The sequence below is a fragment of the Saccharomyces mikatae genome, assembly GCF_947241705.1.
Source record: "Saccharomyces mikatae IFO 1815 strain IFO1815 genome assembly, chromosome: 15".
Lineage (NCBI taxonomy): Eukaryota > Fungi > Ascomycota > Saccharomycetes > Saccharomycetales > Saccharomycetaceae > Saccharomyces > Saccharomyces mikatae.
The window spans coordinates 389,504-407,192 of record NC_079270.1 but is presented as its reverse complement, the minus strand read 5'-3'; the positions used below and the strand labels follow the sequence as shown (position 1 = coordinate 407,192).

At 37.8% G+C, this 17,689-nt stretch overlaps 8 protein-coding genes across 8 annotated transcripts; 4 read left to right on the top strand and 4 right to left on the bottom strand.

Annotated features, from left to right (window-relative positions):
* Positions 1 to 241: 241 nt before the first annotated feature.
* On the top strand, positions 242 to 2,476 carry AKR2 (putative palmitoyltransferase AKR2; the record flags this gene model as incomplete). Its single annotated transcript, XM_056225675.1, has 1 exon — positions 242 to 2,476. One exon carries the CDS (start codon positions 242 to 244, stop codon positions 2,474 to 2,476), a length of 2,235 nt encoding a protein of 744 aa, XP_056079470.1.
* Positions 2,477 to 2,778: 302 nt separating this feature from the next.
* On the top strand, positions 2,779 to 4,908 carry EXO1 (Rad2 family nuclease EXO1; the record flags this gene model as incomplete). The annotated part of the gene is made up of 1 exon (XM_056225673.1): positions 2,779 to 4,908. The coding sequence occupies one exon, from the start codon at positions 2,779 to 2,781 to the stop codon at positions 4,906 to 4,908; it is 2,130 nt and encodes a 709-aa protein (XP_056079469.1).
* A 1,366-nt stretch (positions 4,909 to 6,274) lies between these two features.
* Positions 6,275 to 7,615, top strand: HMS1 (Hms1p; the record flags this gene model as incomplete). Its single annotated transcript, XM_056225672.1, has 1 exon — positions 6,275 to 7,615. The coding sequence occupies one exon, from the start codon at positions 6,275 to 6,277 to the stop codon at positions 7,613 to 7,615; it is 1,341 nt and encodes a 446-aa protein (XP_056079468.1).
* Positions 7,616 to 7,969: 354 nt separating this feature from the next.
* Positions 7,970 to 8,179, bottom strand: SMKI15G1880 (uncharacterized protein; the record flags this gene model as incomplete). Its single annotated transcript, XM_056225671.1, has 1 exon — positions 7,970 to 8,179. One exon carries the CDS (start codon positions 8,177 to 8,179, stop codon positions 7,970 to 7,972), a length of 210 nt encoding a protein of 69 aa, XP_056079467.1.
* A 562-nt stretch (positions 8,180 to 8,741) lies between these two features.
* Positions 8,742 to 10,601, bottom strand: DFG16 (Dfg16p; the record flags this gene model as incomplete). Its single annotated transcript, XM_056225670.1, has 1 exon — positions 8,742 to 10,601. The coding sequence occupies one exon, from the start codon at positions 10,599 to 10,601 to the stop codon at positions 8,742 to 8,744; it is 1,860 nt and encodes a 619-aa protein (XP_056079466.1).
* A 2,412-nt stretch (positions 10,602 to 13,013) lies between these two features.
* On the top strand, positions 13,014 to 13,901 carry CIN5 (Cin5p; the record flags this gene model as incomplete). The annotated part of the gene is made up of 1 exon (XM_056225669.1): positions 13,014 to 13,901. One exon carries the CDS (start codon positions 13,014 to 13,016, stop codon positions 13,899 to 13,901), a length of 888 nt encoding a protein of 295 aa, XP_056079465.1.
* A 742-nt stretch (positions 13,902 to 14,643) lies between these two features.
* Positions 14,644 to 16,413, bottom strand: STI1 (Hsp90 cochaperone STI1; the record flags this gene model as incomplete). The annotated part of the gene is made up of 1 exon (XM_056225668.1): positions 14,644 to 16,413. One exon carries the CDS (start codon positions 16,411 to 16,413, stop codon positions 14,644 to 14,646), a length of 1,770 nt encoding a protein of 589 aa, XP_056079464.1.
* A 246-nt stretch (positions 16,414 to 16,659) lies between these two features.
* BUB3 (Bub3p) lies at positions 16,660 to 17,685 on the bottom strand (the record flags this gene model as incomplete). The annotated part of the gene is made up of 1 exon (XM_056225667.1): positions 16,660 to 17,685. One exon carries the CDS (start codon positions 17,683 to 17,685, stop codon positions 16,660 to 16,662), a length of 1,026 nt encoding a protein of 341 aa, XP_056079463.1.
* Positions 17,686 to 17,689: the final 4 nt, after the last annotated feature.

Below are 17,689 nucleotides of genomic sequence, written 5' to 3'. Positions count from 1 at the left end.
TTGTTCAATTCGCCAAGGCGAGGTTCTGTGGATACTATTTTTAATCTTTTAATAGTCTCTTTCGTTCAGCAATAATTGATCCTTCATATTATCGTTTATAGTTAGAAATCGTGAAGACTTCGTATTTTTTTCTGATAAAAACTGGACTCTGCAAGATTTTTTAACTAGCAGTAATCTAGTTCGTCGGTCGTGTACACTATTTCTATTACTTTGGAACACTTCATTGTTTTTTGTCACCAGTATGCCAGCTAGTCATAATGGGAGCATGGGAAACCCCGTTGATGAGACAGGTGCTGTCTTCGATGCCGCTCAAGATAATGCAGGCGCTTTGGGTAGTAGCGAAATGCAACCTCTAAATAGTGAATCTGACATTGAATTTGTGATTGACATTTTTATTCAAGCTGTGAAAGATGGGAATCTAAAAGTGGTGAAGGAGATGGTCGAAAGTGGGGCCATTGATATTAACAACGACTGTATTGATGAAATTCCAGGCTTGCATTGGGCCTGCATTAAAAATAGATTTTCTGTAGCAGAATTCCTAGTACTTCGGGGAGCAAACCCTAACCAAACAGCAGGCTCTGAGAGTGCTACCGCCTTGCACTGGGCTGCAAGATATGGTCATGTATACATTGTTGACTTACTACTCAAGCATGGGGCTGATCCAACACTCATAGATAAACAAGGCCTTAATATTATTCATTTTAGTGTTTACAGTTCTAATATTTTGCTTGTTGTCTACGTTCTCTACTTTGTCGTAAACAACAATAACAATATCGACATCGATTCAAAAGATAAAAATAACAGAACACCCCTGCTGTGGGCTGCCTACCAAGGTGATTTTCTAACTGTAGAACTTCTGTTAAAATTCGGCGCCACAGTTGCATTAACAGATAATAGGGGATTCAATGCGCTTCATTGTGCTATAATTGGTGGCGATCAAAGGGTCATATGTGACCTAATACTTGACGGCGCAAATTTTTACGAAAGAAATAATCAAAAGCAAGACTGCTTTGATCTTGCTGAAGGAATGGGAATGAAATCACTGTTCGAGCAAGCCTTGCAACATCATGGATATGACAGACTCGGAAACCCAAAAGATAAATTAATTAAGAAGAGCTCGCATGCACAGTTCATTACTTTTTTCTCACCTTTTTTACTTATGGTTTACACTTACTTGATTTCGCTGGTTCTTTCTCCAGTACTAGCCATTCTGCTTTCTCTCCTGGTCACCGTTGTCACCGTAAATTCCTTAAAAAAGTTTGTGTTACCATCTCTTCCAAGAAGAAAGACCTACAAAGTTTCTTTAACTAGAACTACCTTTTTCAGTGGCCTGTTTCTGTCCACTTTCTGTTTTTTGATATTTGTTTGGACGAAAAAGTTGTATCCATATAGTGTATATGACTATATCATGAAAAACGTCCAGTTTTTGGTTACTTCACTCTTGACATTTATACTTTTTCTGAAATTGGTACGATCAGATCCTGGTTGTTTGAAAACGGACGACAGTTTGATTTCGATACAAGAAACAATAAAACAATTAATTCAATTAGGAAAGTTTGACAGGGAAAACTTTTGCGTTGAGACCTTAGAAAGAAAGCCATTGAGAAGCAAATTTTCTCCTTTTAGTGGTGCCCTAGTAGCAAGATATGACCATTTTTGTCCATGGGTTTATAACGATATTGGTTTGAAAAATCATAAGCTTTTTCTTTTTTTCGCTTTAACAGTCCAGTATCACATGTTTTTATTCATGTGGTTGTGTTTGGCTTATTTTAAGAGAACAAACCATATTTATGAACAGGTTGATGGGTATGCAAGATGCGCCCTCTTTAAGAACGAGACTTTGTGTAAGGGTTCTAATTACGATCCGTCAACCTTTTTTTTGTTCATTTGGGTTAGTGTAAACTTCTTGTGGCTGGGAGCCATGTTGATTGTTCAGTGTTTCCAAATATTAAAAGGAATCACAGTTCCTGAATTGTTTATCCTAATCAAAGAGGAACGTAGGGCTAAATCTTTTAGTCTGATACCATTTGAAAAACCTATATATTCCATGGCAAGTAGTGAAGATAATGATATGAGGTCTGAAGGTGCAATTGGGACAACCGTTACTCACACAATTTCCATTGATGGTCTGGAACCAAGGAATAGACGTCATGCTATTCTTGACGCATGCTTTTCAATGTTCGGTATTAATCAATGTCTCGTTACCATTAAGGAAATGGTAGGTATATCCCACCTTTTACACGGGGAGGTTCAACAGCAACATCAGAAATCAATGCTTCGAAGATTTTTAGTGACAAATCACTGGAGAACAAATTTGACCGATTTTTGGCTTAATAGTGATGTGACGGCGCCCTTATGGCAACGGTTTTTTTACTCCTCTGATACTTCGAAGGCTATGCTAGGTGGAATTGAGGTTGACTACTACGAGTTATACGAATATCCTGCCCGAGAAGGAGAAGTACTATGTTCAAACTAACTTCGTGTTTTATTTAAATTTTTCTCTATAGGGCATTATCAATATTTTTTCTTACGCGTTTTTATTCAAGGCGGGAAGTACAAGAACTATTTTTGTGCACAATAAAATTTGCGTGATTGACAGCAAAAAGATCTTTCGAGGAATTTATATAATTGCTCCTGTGAAAAAAAAGTAACGAAATATATCAGGCGCTTACTTTGCAAAGTATATTTATATGTCCTCATAAAACTATAGTTAATATTGCTTTTTGGAGTGGATTAATAATAGAAGGAACTTAACGATACTGAAAAGCACATAAAGGGATGGGTATCCAGGGTCTTCTTCCTCAGTTAAAGTCCATTCAAAATCCAGTGTCACTACGTAGATATGAAGGAGAGGTATTAGCCATTGATGGATATGCGTGGCTACATAGAGCTGCCTGCTCCTGCGCTTATGAACTTGCAATGGGAAAACCGACTGATAAATACTTACAATTTTTTATAAAACGATTTAGTCTAATGAAAACTTTTAAAGTTGAACCGTACTTGGTGTTTGATGGAGATGCCATTCCAGTCAAAAAGTCGACAGAATTTAAAAGAAGGGATAAGAGACAAGAAAACAAAGCCATTGCTGAAAGACTATGGGCCTGCGGAGAAAAAAAAAATGCAATGGACTATTTCCAAAAATGTGTTGACATAACGCCTGAAATGGCAAAATGCATTATATGCTACTGTAAGCTTAACGGTATTCGCTACATTGTAGCCCCATTCGAGGCAGACTCTCAAATGGTATACTTAGAACAGAAGAACATTGTGCAGGGAATAATTTCTGAGGACTCTGACCTTCTCGTCTTTGGATGCCGACGTCTTGTTACCAAGTTGAATGATTATGGAGAATGTTTGGAAATATGCCGCGATAACTTTATTAAACTCCCAAAGAAGTTTCCATTGGGATTGTTAACTAATGATGAAATTATAACCATGGTTTGTTTATCTGGTTGTGATTATACCAATGGAATTCCCAAGGTTGGCTTAATCACTGCAATGAAATTGGTTAGACGATTTAACACAATAGAAAGAATAATTCTTAGTATACAGAGAGAGGGGAAGCTGACAATTCCGGAAGCATACATCGGTGAGTACGAAGCTGCTGTCTTGGCATTTCAATTTCAAAGGGTATTTTGTCCTATCCGGAAGAAGATAGTGAGCTTGAATGAAGTTCCACTGCACTTGAGAGATACTGAAGATAAACGAAAGAAGCTCTGTGAGTGCATTGGTCATGTCGTTCACAGAGATACTCAGATGAAACAAATAGTACATTTTGATAACGATATAGATCACGATTTGCATTTTAAAATTGCTCAAGGAGATTTGAATCCATATGATTTCCACCAGCCGCTAGCTAATAGAGAGCACAAATTACAATTAGTATCCAAGTCGAATTTGGAATTCGGTAAAACCAATATCAATACCTCTGAAGTCAAAAGTAAACCAATAGAATCATTTTTCCACAAAATGACAAGAGTAGATTGTACTCCTAAAGTTGTAAATAACGTCCATAGTTTAAAACAAGTGGAAGATAAACTGACAATGACAATTAAACGCAGAAAATTAGGTAATGTCAATGCAGTTCACGAAACTTTACAAGATACAAGGAGCAAGTTTTTTAATAGGCCTTCTGTGGTTACTATCAAAGATTTTGAAAAAGAAGGTGAATCACATGATTTTAAAGAGGGAGCAAACTCTCAGTCTTTAGTGGAAGCCATTCCTGAGTCCCAGTTATCTACACAAGTACCTAGTTCCTTTGTTACAACAAATCTAGAAGCTGATGATAACCTAAGTGAAAACGTTTCTGAAGTTGTTAGTGAATTGGAAGAAGATCCGAGAATTCTTCAAGGTCATGAAAAAGAGGTCATCAGCAGTGGGGGGATCTATAGCACTGACAATGACGATGATAATTACGATAGTAGTGATACTACTGAGGATTATAGTGAAATTGTTGAACAAAAGATTCCTACAAGCAGTACTAGTTCAATTCATGGCTCGTCCCAGAGGAATATATCGGGATGCACAACGGTCTTACAAAAATTTAGATATTCTTCATCATTCAGTGGAGCAATTGCTAACAGACAACCGCTTTATCCTCGACATGTTAATCAGAAAAATAAAGGAATGGTATATGTCAATCAAAACAGAGATGGTAGTCATGAGAGTAACAAAGATAAAAACCAAACCATTCAAAGGCCATCATTACGGAAAAGTCTCATCGGTGCTAGGTCCCAAAGAATTGTCATTAGCACAAAAAGTGTCGATGAAAAGAAGTCATACAATTCATCACCCATTTTGCATGAGGAAAGTAACAAAAGAGAAATTGAAGCTAGCAAGTCAAGCCAAACTCGGCCGGCAGTTAGGTCCATCTCTTTACTTTCCCAATTTGTTTACAAAGGTAAATAAAAGTTAAGCAGCGCACGTTTATATTATATGTATATTTTTTAAAAACAAATCCTGTCGAAATGCGTTAAGAAAAGAATTAAATATGAACGGTGACTCAAATGAGACAAGGTGCGCAATAGGAGTCGAAATCCTTCTCCTTCGGGAAAAAACTACATTGCATTAGACCAGGTGAAGACTACAATAGATGTGTCAAATTGAGCCACAAGTATGTTTGCCCCACTATAAACAATGCACGCCGCATCTCTGCACAACTCTATATACTTTTGAGTACGCGCTGGGCATAGGAATTCATTTTCTCTTTTTCCTTTTCGCTCTTTTGTCTATCCAATCAGGCCGCTACACTGCTGCACTTTCTCTAGGAAATGAACGAATGAAGATACGATCGAAACCTTAACTTTACGTTCGCTCTCACTTGCCAGAAAAAAAAATCTCCAGTGCGGTCACTTCATGTGCTGACAAATGGCAGTACGCAGACTAATGTGGAAGAGAATTTGTTAATCTAAGCAACAAGACGGTAATAAACGGAACCGTCTCATTTTGCTGTGGGCGCGGCTTTGGTGCGAGAAGAAAAATGCTGCAGTATCCTTTTGGTGGACGTCAAGAAGCTTTCCCGGCGAAGATATTGGGTGTCACAACCCTTTATTCTCCACAGTGACCATTGCCTATAAAACTTGCGGAACTTTTCGCTCGGGGTGTACGTATGTTAATCAGTTACCCTTTTCCTGTATGTGTGTGCCGTACCCCTCTTTGGTGCTCGGTACGAGGAGTTCGGCGCCCGTTCTGGCCTTTTTGTTTCTGGCTAGCCTGTGCTTTTCAGGGGACGTGCCTTCTTATGCCGCTGTAAAGTAAAGCAGAGACTGAGATCTGAGTGGAAACGTGGCGAGGATGAAGGAAACACCGTTAAAAGCGTAGACACAATCCCACTTCGTTGTGCCTAGTCTTCTCTGCTGCATTTTTATTATCTCTTCGAGCTTTTTTCCTTTCTTTTCCATCATTGTTTTATTTTTACTTAGAGTGGGCTTCTCAAAAGAAAAAAAAATAGTCGGTATTGTATTTTTAATGTAGGCGTTTTGTTCGTGTTTTTCCCATGAGCAGCACACCTTTTATATACCTTGTTTTCATATCGTAAGCCCCATTGATTGTTATATGTTATAGTCTTATGGTATCATACTTAAGCTCAAAGCTATAAATTTGCGCTTTTAATTTTACTTATATTTTTCGCTTTATTGCTAAATAGTTGGCTAAGATCGCTTAAAGGTAGTTCAATAGTTAGTCACACCCACCCACCCACTCATTCATTCGCTTAGAATCTGGAATAGCTGCAGTACTTTATTCATTTTAAGAACGATAAGAGTATAAATTGGTAATGCCAAATTTTCAAAAGCCTTTTTCTGGCTCTTCGGATACCAGTTCTGTAATGAACGACTTGGGTAATAAAGTCGCCATTAAAGTTTTCGACTGTAGAAGTGCCCAGGATGGCAGTGAAGAACAGAATGTAAACGTAACGACAAACCAAATGTATCTAATGTTCCAAAGTAACAATTATAATGCACTGCCGCCAAATTACAATGCCAACGATTTGGGTTCTCAGGGATCTTCTGCACAGGCCTATTATGCTCCATTTCAAGGCCCCGTTCGTCTCCAACCTCCTATGCCTCCTATATATAAGGACAACGCATATTCTGGAGCTGACCAGTACAATGACTCGTCATTTGCTAATAACTCAAGTCATGCTTCAGTTATTGAAAACAACTATTACACGGATGCATTGACTTCTATACCTACAACGACAACGGGTAGTACCACAATGACAACGGATAATGGCAACACAATTGATAGTGAAGATTACATAGACAACATGGAAGTCTTCAGTAACGATGATAATGAGAATATTGACAATGTAAGGCAGACTGCGTTGAAATCTGAGCAAAATCCAAATCTTCTTTCAGCAGCTTCGATTGTCAAAAAAGAACAGCTCTCTGGCTTTGAAAATCTGCTTCCTTTATCAAGGACAGAATCTGGCTTAGTTACTGCTGACGAGATTAAGTCCTCTTTGAATTTGGAAAATATTGACGATAGTAACACTGATCATAGTGATAGCAATAGAACAAATGGTGACAATTTAAGCTTCAAGTTAAAAACTTCACCCGTACGGAAACATTTTCACGTAACACCGAAAAGAATAACCAGGGTGAGAACTGGTAGGGTTTCCCACAATATAATTGAGAAAAAATACCGTTCTAATATTAATGATAAAATTGAGCAACTAAGGAGAACTGTTCCAACACTACGAGTAGCATATAAAAAGTGTAATGATCTTCCCATTACATCTAGAGACTTAGTAGATTTAGATGGTCTAGAACCAGCTACAAAGCTTAATAAAGCGTCAATTTTAACAAAATCTATTGAATACATTTGTCATTTAGAGAGAAAATGCTTACAGCTAAGTTTGGCTAATCAGCACTTTTCAAATGATACGCGGGACTCATTTGTTCAGCTTGCAGAGCCCTCTAAACCTTTAAGTAACAACAGTAGTAGTGAACAAGTACAAAGGGAAGGCAGCAACCGTCAACAACAGCAACAACAACAGCAGCAACAACAACAACCATTGCATAATATCCAATATAATACTCCACATCAAAACGGTCTTATGGCCAGCACTAACCACTCACATAATATGGATTTTGAGAACACCGGAGGCTTTTAATTTTGGACAATGAATGTTCTAATACGCGAATAACGACGAAACGAAAAAGAAATACTAAATACAAATATTTGTACTTGTACTTGTGTGTATGCGTAAAATTGTAATTTTAATTCTGCATTGAGAATTTTGTTTTCTTCTCTCCTTTGAGTTTTAGGCAACCTGTGGAGGATGCTCTAGGCATATGCGTTGTGATTTCAATGTTATTGTTCCCACCGACTATTACCTCAATAGCGGTATGCTGGAAAAAAAGATCCGGAGAAAATGAGAATCTTTTTTTTTTATATATACAGTTAATTAAATGATTAATTAAAAGTAAAATAATATGTACTTATCTAGATAAAGCGTAAAGGTAAGCTAACATTTCTCACAGGTACATTTACTCTTTTCACAAGTACATGTGGTTCCGCACTTGCAGTTTTCACTACAACTCTTACACTGGGTGTTTTCAGTGTTACGGCCACATTTACACTTTTCACCGCCGGAGCAGTTTGGGACGCAGGTGGTTCCGCACTGACAGAAGTCTTTGCAACATTCGCTTTCACAGGCACACTTTTTTACGGCCATCTCTATTGAGTAGTAATATGTATTGATACAATACTAAGTAAATTAGGAGTTTTGACTGTTGTTAAGCGTAGAGAGACTGTCCTTTTTATATATCTTTCTAGATTACGTCGGAACTCCCTTAAATCCCTGACCCTTTTTTCTTTCACAGGGGAAAAAGGACTTCTACGCAGGCACTAAGGAAACAATCGAATTTATTGTTCTATTCTTTTTGGCACCGTCACGAAGTAGGGGATTCATCAAAAAGAAAAGATTAAAACCAGTTATGATATCATTTGATGTATGGTTATAATCTTTTGCGAAGCTCTATGTAAGGGTTTCGACGTTCGAAAAAGAAATAGAGGAGGAACCTTCTGCATGGCTGATACACAAACTAGCCAGTGTGAAAACACCAATACGTGTGTAGAAGAGATGTTGTAGAATTTAATTTTATACTCATGACGTTGGCGTGGTTTAATTTCTTGTATTATTACAAACGAGAAAATAAAAACTATAGAATAACTACGATAGCGAAAAGTTGCTGTACTTTTCTGTGCTTATGTTTCTCCATCCATAAGGACCTGCCTTAATCACTGCTTTCGTAATTATAAATGTGGTTGGTTCGAAGTTCAGTCTCCACACTTTCACTGTCACTGAAGTCTGTCGCTGGGTAACTGGAACCTCTAGAATGACTATCGATTCCTGCCCTAACAGTCAAGCTTTTTTTATTTGACCCAATCTGGGGTCTTCTTTCATACGAGTTAGCTTTTCGCATAGGCTTCCTTAGTAGCTGTCGATATTTATATAGAGCTGCTTTAGTACTAGATTTGGTAATCGATTTAACTCCAAAACTGGAGCTTTGTCCGAGTTTATTCTCAGTTTTCATTATCTTACGTCTTCTTCTCCTATCTCTTACTCTTTCAATCGGAGATTTCCAAATAGGCGAAGGAGAAATCACTATACTTGACGAGCCATGTGAATTAGTATTACTTATAGTAGGATTTAGCTCCTGATTTAACGTGGAGCTTACGTGCTTGCCTAGATCGTCTTCGTAATAATTTATCGCTGGATTGGCAAAGAACTTGTCTCTGTTGTTAATCTTTCTTCCAAGTACAGTTTTTTTGCTTATATGTAGTTCCCTCTTTTCCAATACACCAATTAAACCCCAAACATTCACTGTTATCAAAACTCTCAAAAAGAAAACAAAACTAAAAGTCCATCCTTTAATATGCAGAGTGAAGGTGGCGAAAAAAATTGTTGTAAAATAGAATAAGATAAATATCAAAAGATTATATCCCAATAATGGTATTGTTTCGTGATAGTTCTCCCAAAGAATTCTCAGTTTGGTCTTATACTTACTATCCCCACTAGTTTCAGCAGTTTTCGGTAGAAGAATGTAAGCAAAATTATGCCAGGTGAAGTAACAGATAATGGAGATAAAAATTGTGTATGCCAGTAGTTCGATCGCCTTGTGAAGTATCCTTAGGATAATAAAATCCTTTCTCCAAAGAAGACTTCCAAGTAAGACATTTTCAACCAGTGAAAGGAAGCAACCCACGATAATTATAAGATGACTTCCCTTTTTCATTTTGAATGGAATCCAATTCCAAGTCTGCTTTCCATAATTAGACTGTAAGTAATGAACAATATAAATCCAGTTTATATTACTCAATATATTTGAAACTAAATCACATATTTTATACGGAGAAGTTTCCACAATGGAGGTTTCAAATTGACTAGCATCCTGGTAGTCATCGTGATACTGACTATCAAATATAACGGCAATAGTTTCGTTAAGGAATACCGTTCTTGTAATCGCCGAAAAAAGTACGTAAATATGCACAAGTTTTTTCCTTCTATTATGATTATCAGATGGAAGTAATAAAACAATCAAAAAAAGCATCCATGTTGCCACACATATACATCCGGAAGCAAAAGTAATCATTATCATCCCTAGAGGAAATGGGTCTTTTCCTACGTACTTGTTACTGTCATCCTTAATGCTTAATTTGTTTCTCATATCATAAGCAAGGTTCTTTAGAATATGGGAGAAATTGGGACTTGTACTGTCATTACCACAGCGGATCAAAAAAGATGGATAACTTAAAGTATAATTATAAACAGGTGAATGTGGTGAATTGCTGGCTAGAGAGATCGATCCACTTGTTAAGACGTTTATCCTGCAAGCGTTTCCGAACTTGCGCATTATTCTGCTTTCTATCAAATCAGTGAGGTTGTACGCCGGACTATTATCAATGTTTTTTCCATAAGAATACGGCCAATGATCGTAATGTGGCTGCCTTTCATCGTCACCTTTATGTCTCGGTGGAGCAGGCATCAAATCAGGTGGTCGAATCCTTTCTCTTGCTTCTTTTTCATAAGCATCTATCAGCCCTACATTGCAAATTAAAATGAGGAGATAGTAAAAATAGAATCTTATGTTCATTGACACTGCACGTTAAGACGTTTGCAACAAAAAGTGCTGTATGAGTGCAATATCGATAAGTTTTTATTTGAAGTTTTTTATCTGAGCTATTATTTGTGAATTCAATCGTTTTAAAGAGTGATAGGAGCTATGTTTTGGCACATCTTCCAGTCATTTTTCTCGCCTATGTGAAAAAATCTCGATTCCACATCATCCCGAAATAACAAAAGAAATATATTTTTCTTAGTCCTTATGTGTAATTTCTCCGTCCAGCCAAACTTTCAGTTATCAAACCATGATGTCTCTGTCACATTCATCGTTACATAATTATATATATTATTGGACACAAATATTACGTTCTCTTCTTCTTCTTCTTCTTCTTTTAGGACATCTATTGCATGAAAAACCAAAGCTTTACATAAAATCCTACTAATACCGTAAGCCAAAGAGCTAACATTGAAAAAGAGGTAATTCATAATAAATGGGAATTTGATTATGTTTTTGGATAAACCTAGCAACTCTCAAACTTGAAGACACTCTAAAGAGAAGCTCGCGGACATACCGCCTAATCAAATACCATTGTTTGTTCAACAAGAAAAAAGATGATAAACTATACTCTACGTTCATTTGAGAGTGTGCAAGAGATCTCAAGCTTTCCTTTTTAACCGAATCTTGAATTTTGATTACCCTATTATCTTCTTTTTGTTCTTTTGAGATCAAATAAAAAATTTATGGTGATTTTTTATCATTTCATATCATTTCAAGGCCTTCCAGTATATCATTATCATGTATTGGTTTTTCTTGGATCCTTCCTTAAGCGTGTTCAGACTCGATTGCAGTGTACTACTCTATACGTCGCACCCATACATCCTTTCATTATTTGGTATGGTGGATGGAACAGAGCTTACAGTCATTGTTTCTGTTCCGATTTTCAAGAAACCAACCCTTTACAGAACTTTACAGAAAGGGGAGCATACTTTTTGAATATTTTATTTGCTAAATAGGGCTCAATTGTAGTGCCTTCCAAAATGCTGAGCGCTAACGCTCTTCGAAACGCTACATGAAGGCTTGCGGAATTGAGCTTCTCAAAATGTATTTATATTGGGTATGTTTCAAGCTCACCCCTAAACACAATATAACAACTAAAATGAAAAGTAGTGTTAGATCTACCTTGTAAGTCATGAGCAGAGGGACTGGATATTACCTTTAATTGTGCCTTCCCAAGGAAATAAGTTAAAGATCGTTAACACTAGAGTGTAATGTCACTCGGAGGACTTAGATGAAACGGTCATCTGTACTAATTTTGGTCTGTTGGCACAATCTTTACGTTTTATTTCCATTAAAATCGCGGATGTGCAAACATGACTTTTTTCGAGTAACACTGCAAAAAGAGCAAAGGAATAATAACGGTTGTAGTTAGTTTTTCCGGTTTATCGTTTTCCTAATTATTCTGGAAGATGTCCCTGCAGCGACAATCATAAAGCTAGCATGCTGCCGCTTTTTGCGCACGTAATAATGCCAATCGGAAATTGAGAAAGGTAGCCTGGCCATATGAAAGCTCAAGAGGCAGTGCACGGTAAAGTTTTTGATTAACTTTTCCTGAAATCCACCAAGGTACCACAGCTGCATATTGAATCATTGTTGCTCACCTCCTGCCAAATGGCTACCCCACGCCCCTTCGGAAACTTACTCCTCTCGGTGAAACTAGAAAACGGAGAGAGGGGTCAAAAAAGGATCCGAGAAGGGACGTGCGCCAACTCTTAGAACTATGAAAAAGTGATCTCATCTTGACAAAAAGCGTGCAGGGGTAAAAAACAGCCACAAACACTTTAAATGTTCTTCTTAGAAAGCATTGAATGAAAGACCTAAATCTCCAGGCACCCGCTTTAATTCTATTGTTCGTTAACTTCTTAGTAATGCAACCAAATGCTCCAGCCCAATCAAAAAAAAGGGAAATTAACTTTACATGGGTAAGTACTGACGCAATGCAGAGGGTATTTCCGCTCGGGAAACTCCACGGCGATGAAAAAATCGGAACCGGAGTTGCGTCACTGATTCCAACGGTGACATGCAAAGAAAATTTTGTTGCCATTCAAATCTGAGGATGGACTGAGGGTAGAGGAGAGGGAGTGCTAGGCAAGAGATATTAGCCAGAAGCAGAAAGGCAAATGGGAGTCTTTCAGCTGCAGGGAGAGTGATTTGATAAGGATTACCTCCTCAGTCGAGAAACTATGTAATTCCTGCATCATTACCAAATTGAAGTATATAAAAAGGAACAAGGTGAATAATATTTTATCGCGCGCTTTGCTTAGAAATAATTCATTAGATAATCTGCACTATTAACTAAGGTCTCCTTCAGCAATCAATATCTCCATAGAAATAGAGTAGAAGTAAGGCTTTGAAAGAAAAAAAAACAAAAAAAAAATTCTTCGAATGTTAATGCAAATGAAAATGGACAATCATCCTTTGAATTTCCAATCCGTTTTAGTCTCCCATCCAATGACTAGAGACAGCACTAGGCCTAAAAAAATGATGGACAACTCTTTTATTCCAAGTCCTCCTGCTGTGTTGATTAAAGATGAAAACAAGGCTGATTTGCGTGCGATTTCGGTAGTTGCATCTAACGTTACTCTGCCGCAAATTCAACTTCCAAAGATTGTAACACTTGAAGAGCCAGGTTATGAAAGCAGAAACAGCCCGGTTACAAATCTTTCTACAAGAAGAAATTCGGTGAATATAGGAGTATTGTGTGAAGATGTACCAAATACTGTAGGCCCTCACATCCCAAGGCCGGTGGCAATGAATAATTTGATTCCTCCATCTTTACCAAAGTTAAACTCATACCAGCTCAGACCACAACTACCAGATGCACATTTAAACTACCATTTCAATTCTAACCAATATACTCCTGCATCGCATATACCATGCGAACCTGCTTACACTACTGCATCTACATTTACCAATCATCCCGTAGCCTCATATTTTCCCTCAAATAGCACCCCCACCACAAGAAAAAACAGCGTCACCACAAATTCCCTTTCTGAGGGGGGACGTCGAGACTCTATTTCTCTTTCAGAACAAGTTTTTAATGAAGGCGAAAGATATAACAATGACGGCTTGTTGATCGGTAAAACAGGCAAACCTTTAAGAAATACTAAGAGGGCCGCTCAAAATAGGAGTGCACAAAAGGCATTTAGGCAGCGTCGTGAAAAATACATTAAGAATCTCGAAGAAAAATCAAAATTGTTTGATAGTTTGGTGGAAGAAAATAGTGAATTGAAAAAAATGGTTGAATCATTGAAATCGAAATTAAAAAAGTAAGAAAATAATTGGTAGTAGTAATATCCCAACAACTCCTAAATGTGATGTGAGCGTCCCTTCAGGGGGTGATGCAACCTCCTTCCGCAAAAGAAAAATGATGCATAAAGTGGCGAGATTTTGTGAGAGCAGAAAACGATTTTTGGGTTCTAATCTCATGCCTTCAGTATTAGGTAATCAACAAAGCTTAAATTGTAATTATTCACTATTCTTATTTCCATCATCTCCTTTTTTTATGGCAGGCACATAAAAAAGAGAGTAGGGAGGGTAAGAATTACGTACAGAATACATAATAACGGGAAAAATATATATCATTAAAGTAAATTTAAAAGTCTATTTCCCTTTTTTTTGCTTAGCGGATGTTGGTGAACAACTTGGTTTTTTTCGCATTTTCCCGCTGTATGATGTAACGAACAGCGATGACGTAAGGCAGAGCGGAGATGATTACGTGATTAATTTTTTTTTTCGTAGGGAGAGTTCCGGCCAGAAATATTGAGAGTGCTGATTCGGAGAATAGAAGGAAAGATGAGGAGGAAAGACGAAACGGTGAGGCGGGATGTTCTCTTCTTTCTTTGGTGAATTCATTTCTTTCAAATTCCGGTTTTTCAAATTTAATTACATATCTATTGAATTGAATTTAGTTATGGAAAGTAAGAAAGATCATTATATGTACATATATACGTATGTATGAAGAGCGGTAGAAAAACAAAACTGATAATAAAAAATTGATGGTGTATTTTTAGTGTTAGCGACCAGTCCGGATTATACCAGCAGCTATCAAGGTTTGGATCTTTTTGAATACTTCTGGATTTTTCATATGTTCTTGTAAAGCAGCAGGATTTTGTTGAGCTTGCTGCAAAATACTTTGCATGACAGGATCTTGCATTATTGCAGCAACTTCTGGATCCTTCATGGCCCGTTGATAGGTCTCTTCTGGCGTTTCGTTACCAGTACCCGGTTGAAATCTCTGTTGACTTGCCTTGTAATACAGCTGGTCAATTTCCCTGGAACTAGCACCATTATTCACGTCGGCATCCTTGGTTCTAGCAGCATCCAGTGTTTCCAAGGCGGCAGCGTATTCTTGGACGGCGATCTGCGCGGTTGCTTTTCTAATATAGGCTCTTACAAAATTTGGATCTTTTTCAATAGCTTTATTACAGTCTGCGATAGCTTCGGGAAAAGACATCAACTTTGCTAGGGCGGCAGCCCTGTTGGAATATCCTCTGGCATCTTCAGGTGCTCTTTTGATCATTTCAGTGTAAGCCTTAACAGCATTTGGCCAATCACTCTTTGTGAAATAATCCTTACCTTCAAGACGTGCCTCTTCTGCTTTTTCAGGATTGATGTATGCCTCGGCCTCGGCTTTTTTCAATTCCTTCTCAGCATTCCTTAATTTGGTTAAAATGTCAGCGGTACGATGTTCAGTCAATGATTTTTGATAGTACTCTATGGTTTTTTTCAAATCACCAAGTTTATGATAAGCATTACCAATACGAGCAAATGATCTAGAAATTACTTTGTAATCGGCTCTCATTTCCCTACCTTGCTCAACAGCATCATTCAGGGTTGCAATAGCAGTTTTGTATTCACCCTTTTCATATTCAGCAGCGGCACGGTTGTTCAAATAGGTGATATCTCTGTGCAACTCCCATGCCTTATTGTAGTGCTCGATAGCCTCATCAAATTGACGGGCTTTGTAAAACTTGTTCCCTTCAGCCTTTTCTTTGTCGGCTTCGGCTTTAGAATCGTCCTCATCGACTTCCATTGGGTCGGATTCCTTATTCTCCTCACGTTGTGGTGTATTAGAAGAGTCTTCTTTCTCTGTGGTAGGATTGTTTTGTGATTCAGAATCTTTCTTTTGTTCAGCACTTTTATTGGTTTCTGGTTCTTTAGGCATGGAGTTTGATTGATTTAAGTTATCCATGTTTAAGTCAACACCCATCAATGTAGCCATGATAGTCATTAATCTTGGATCGGTAAACAGATCTTGACCAATAGCTTGTGGATTTTGCTTGTATCCAATTAATTTGGCTACTAATTGGGGATCTTTCATCATATCACTAGTTTTAGGGTTTTTCTTCAAATTTTCAATTAGGTTCGGATCAGCAAACAACTGTGTTAATCCTAAATCAGGTTGTGCTTGTCTTGCCTGTTGAGTACGATGAACCTGATCCAATCCGTCTTTGGCGGCTTTATTGCTAGCATCCAATTCCAAGGCTTTCTTGTAATTGTTTTCAGCTTCATCTAGATCACCTAAACCTAAATGGGCGGCACCAAGTCTATTATAACCCTTTGACCAAGATGGATTAATATTGATACATTCTTTAGCATCGTTCAAAGCATCGCTAAATTTTTTCAAAGAAGCATAGCAGGCAGATCTGTTGGAGTATAAAACGTGGTTTGGGGTTTTGGACACTTCGATAGCCTTAGTGAAAAGCTCAATGGCTTTATCGTAATCCTTAGCGGTAAATGCGGAGTTACCTTGTTGTTTGTATTCGTCAGCATTCAATGACATCTTTTTTGTGTATGGGTTTGCTATTCACTACAGTCGGGGCTTTAAGAACAAATTATGGGCTCTAACAAGACACGTACTAAGATAATTGATCTATATATACTTTTCCCACCAAACGCTACTCACTTAATCTATTAGGTAAATTTTTCTTTATTTCCTTAAAGGAGGAGAAGGAAAAAGCGATGAATCTGAACTTTTTTTTCTGGAATGTTCTATCATAGTGCACGAACATCCATCTTAAAGGTTAATCTATGTCTCATAATCAAATATTACGTACGCTGAACTCGCTTCTAGTTCAATACCACGATCAATGGTGGCATTTGTCTTGAAAGTATCGTCAGAAGTGGCTAGACATAGAACATTATTTGCACAAGCGATCTTAACCACGCTGTTCTCGTTAAATTTAGCGAAGTTCTTAATCTTCTTGCGAGTTTGTAAATTCCAGCAGGAAATAATGCCATCAGAGCCAGCTGTATATAGAAACTCAGATTGGGGGGAAAACTCGATAGAATTAACCGGATATGCTAGGTTAGTGTCCTTTAGATTCAAGCGATGACACCTAAATGCGAACCTTTTGCTCGAGCCATCCTCACTGCCTTGATCATTGAAAAACTCCACTGCAACGCGGCCATCGATACTGCTGCATGCATAGCCTTCTTGATTTTGTGGTAAAAGAGCGACATCTCTTATTTGATACTTCAGTCCGGATTCCTCCACCGTCCCATTATCATCTTTGCGGAGTGGGAGGTGAAACCATCGGACGCGGCTATTGTTCATACCAACAATCAAACGAGAGGAGTCGGTATCCATGGTGAATATTTTATTCTTCACCTTCGTGTTACTAGAGTTCAAATTCTTCACAGTACCAATTTCGTTGTGGTAGTTGCAAGGGTCAATAACCTCTATAAGACCATCCCATGACGCGGCAATAAGTTTGTCTTCCCCATATTTGCATATTCGGCAAATGCCCAAATTGGCTTCATTATTCGTTAAAGCTTGGAAGCTGGGTGTACTTACCAAATTAACTTTTAGGATTTCACCTTGCACGGTTCCTACGTAGATTTGAAGGTCTGGATTATTAATGAAATTGCAGCACAGTAATGGATGTTTATACTGCAGCGATTGTAAAAACTCGACCTGCTTTGCTTGTTCTTTGACTTTGTAAATTGTTAGCGAACCATCCCAAGATGTTATCAAAAGTAATGATCTGGAAGAGACTATTTTGATGTCGCTAATATAGTCCTTTGGGGTTTGCTCAATTTGTACTACTTGCATGCCG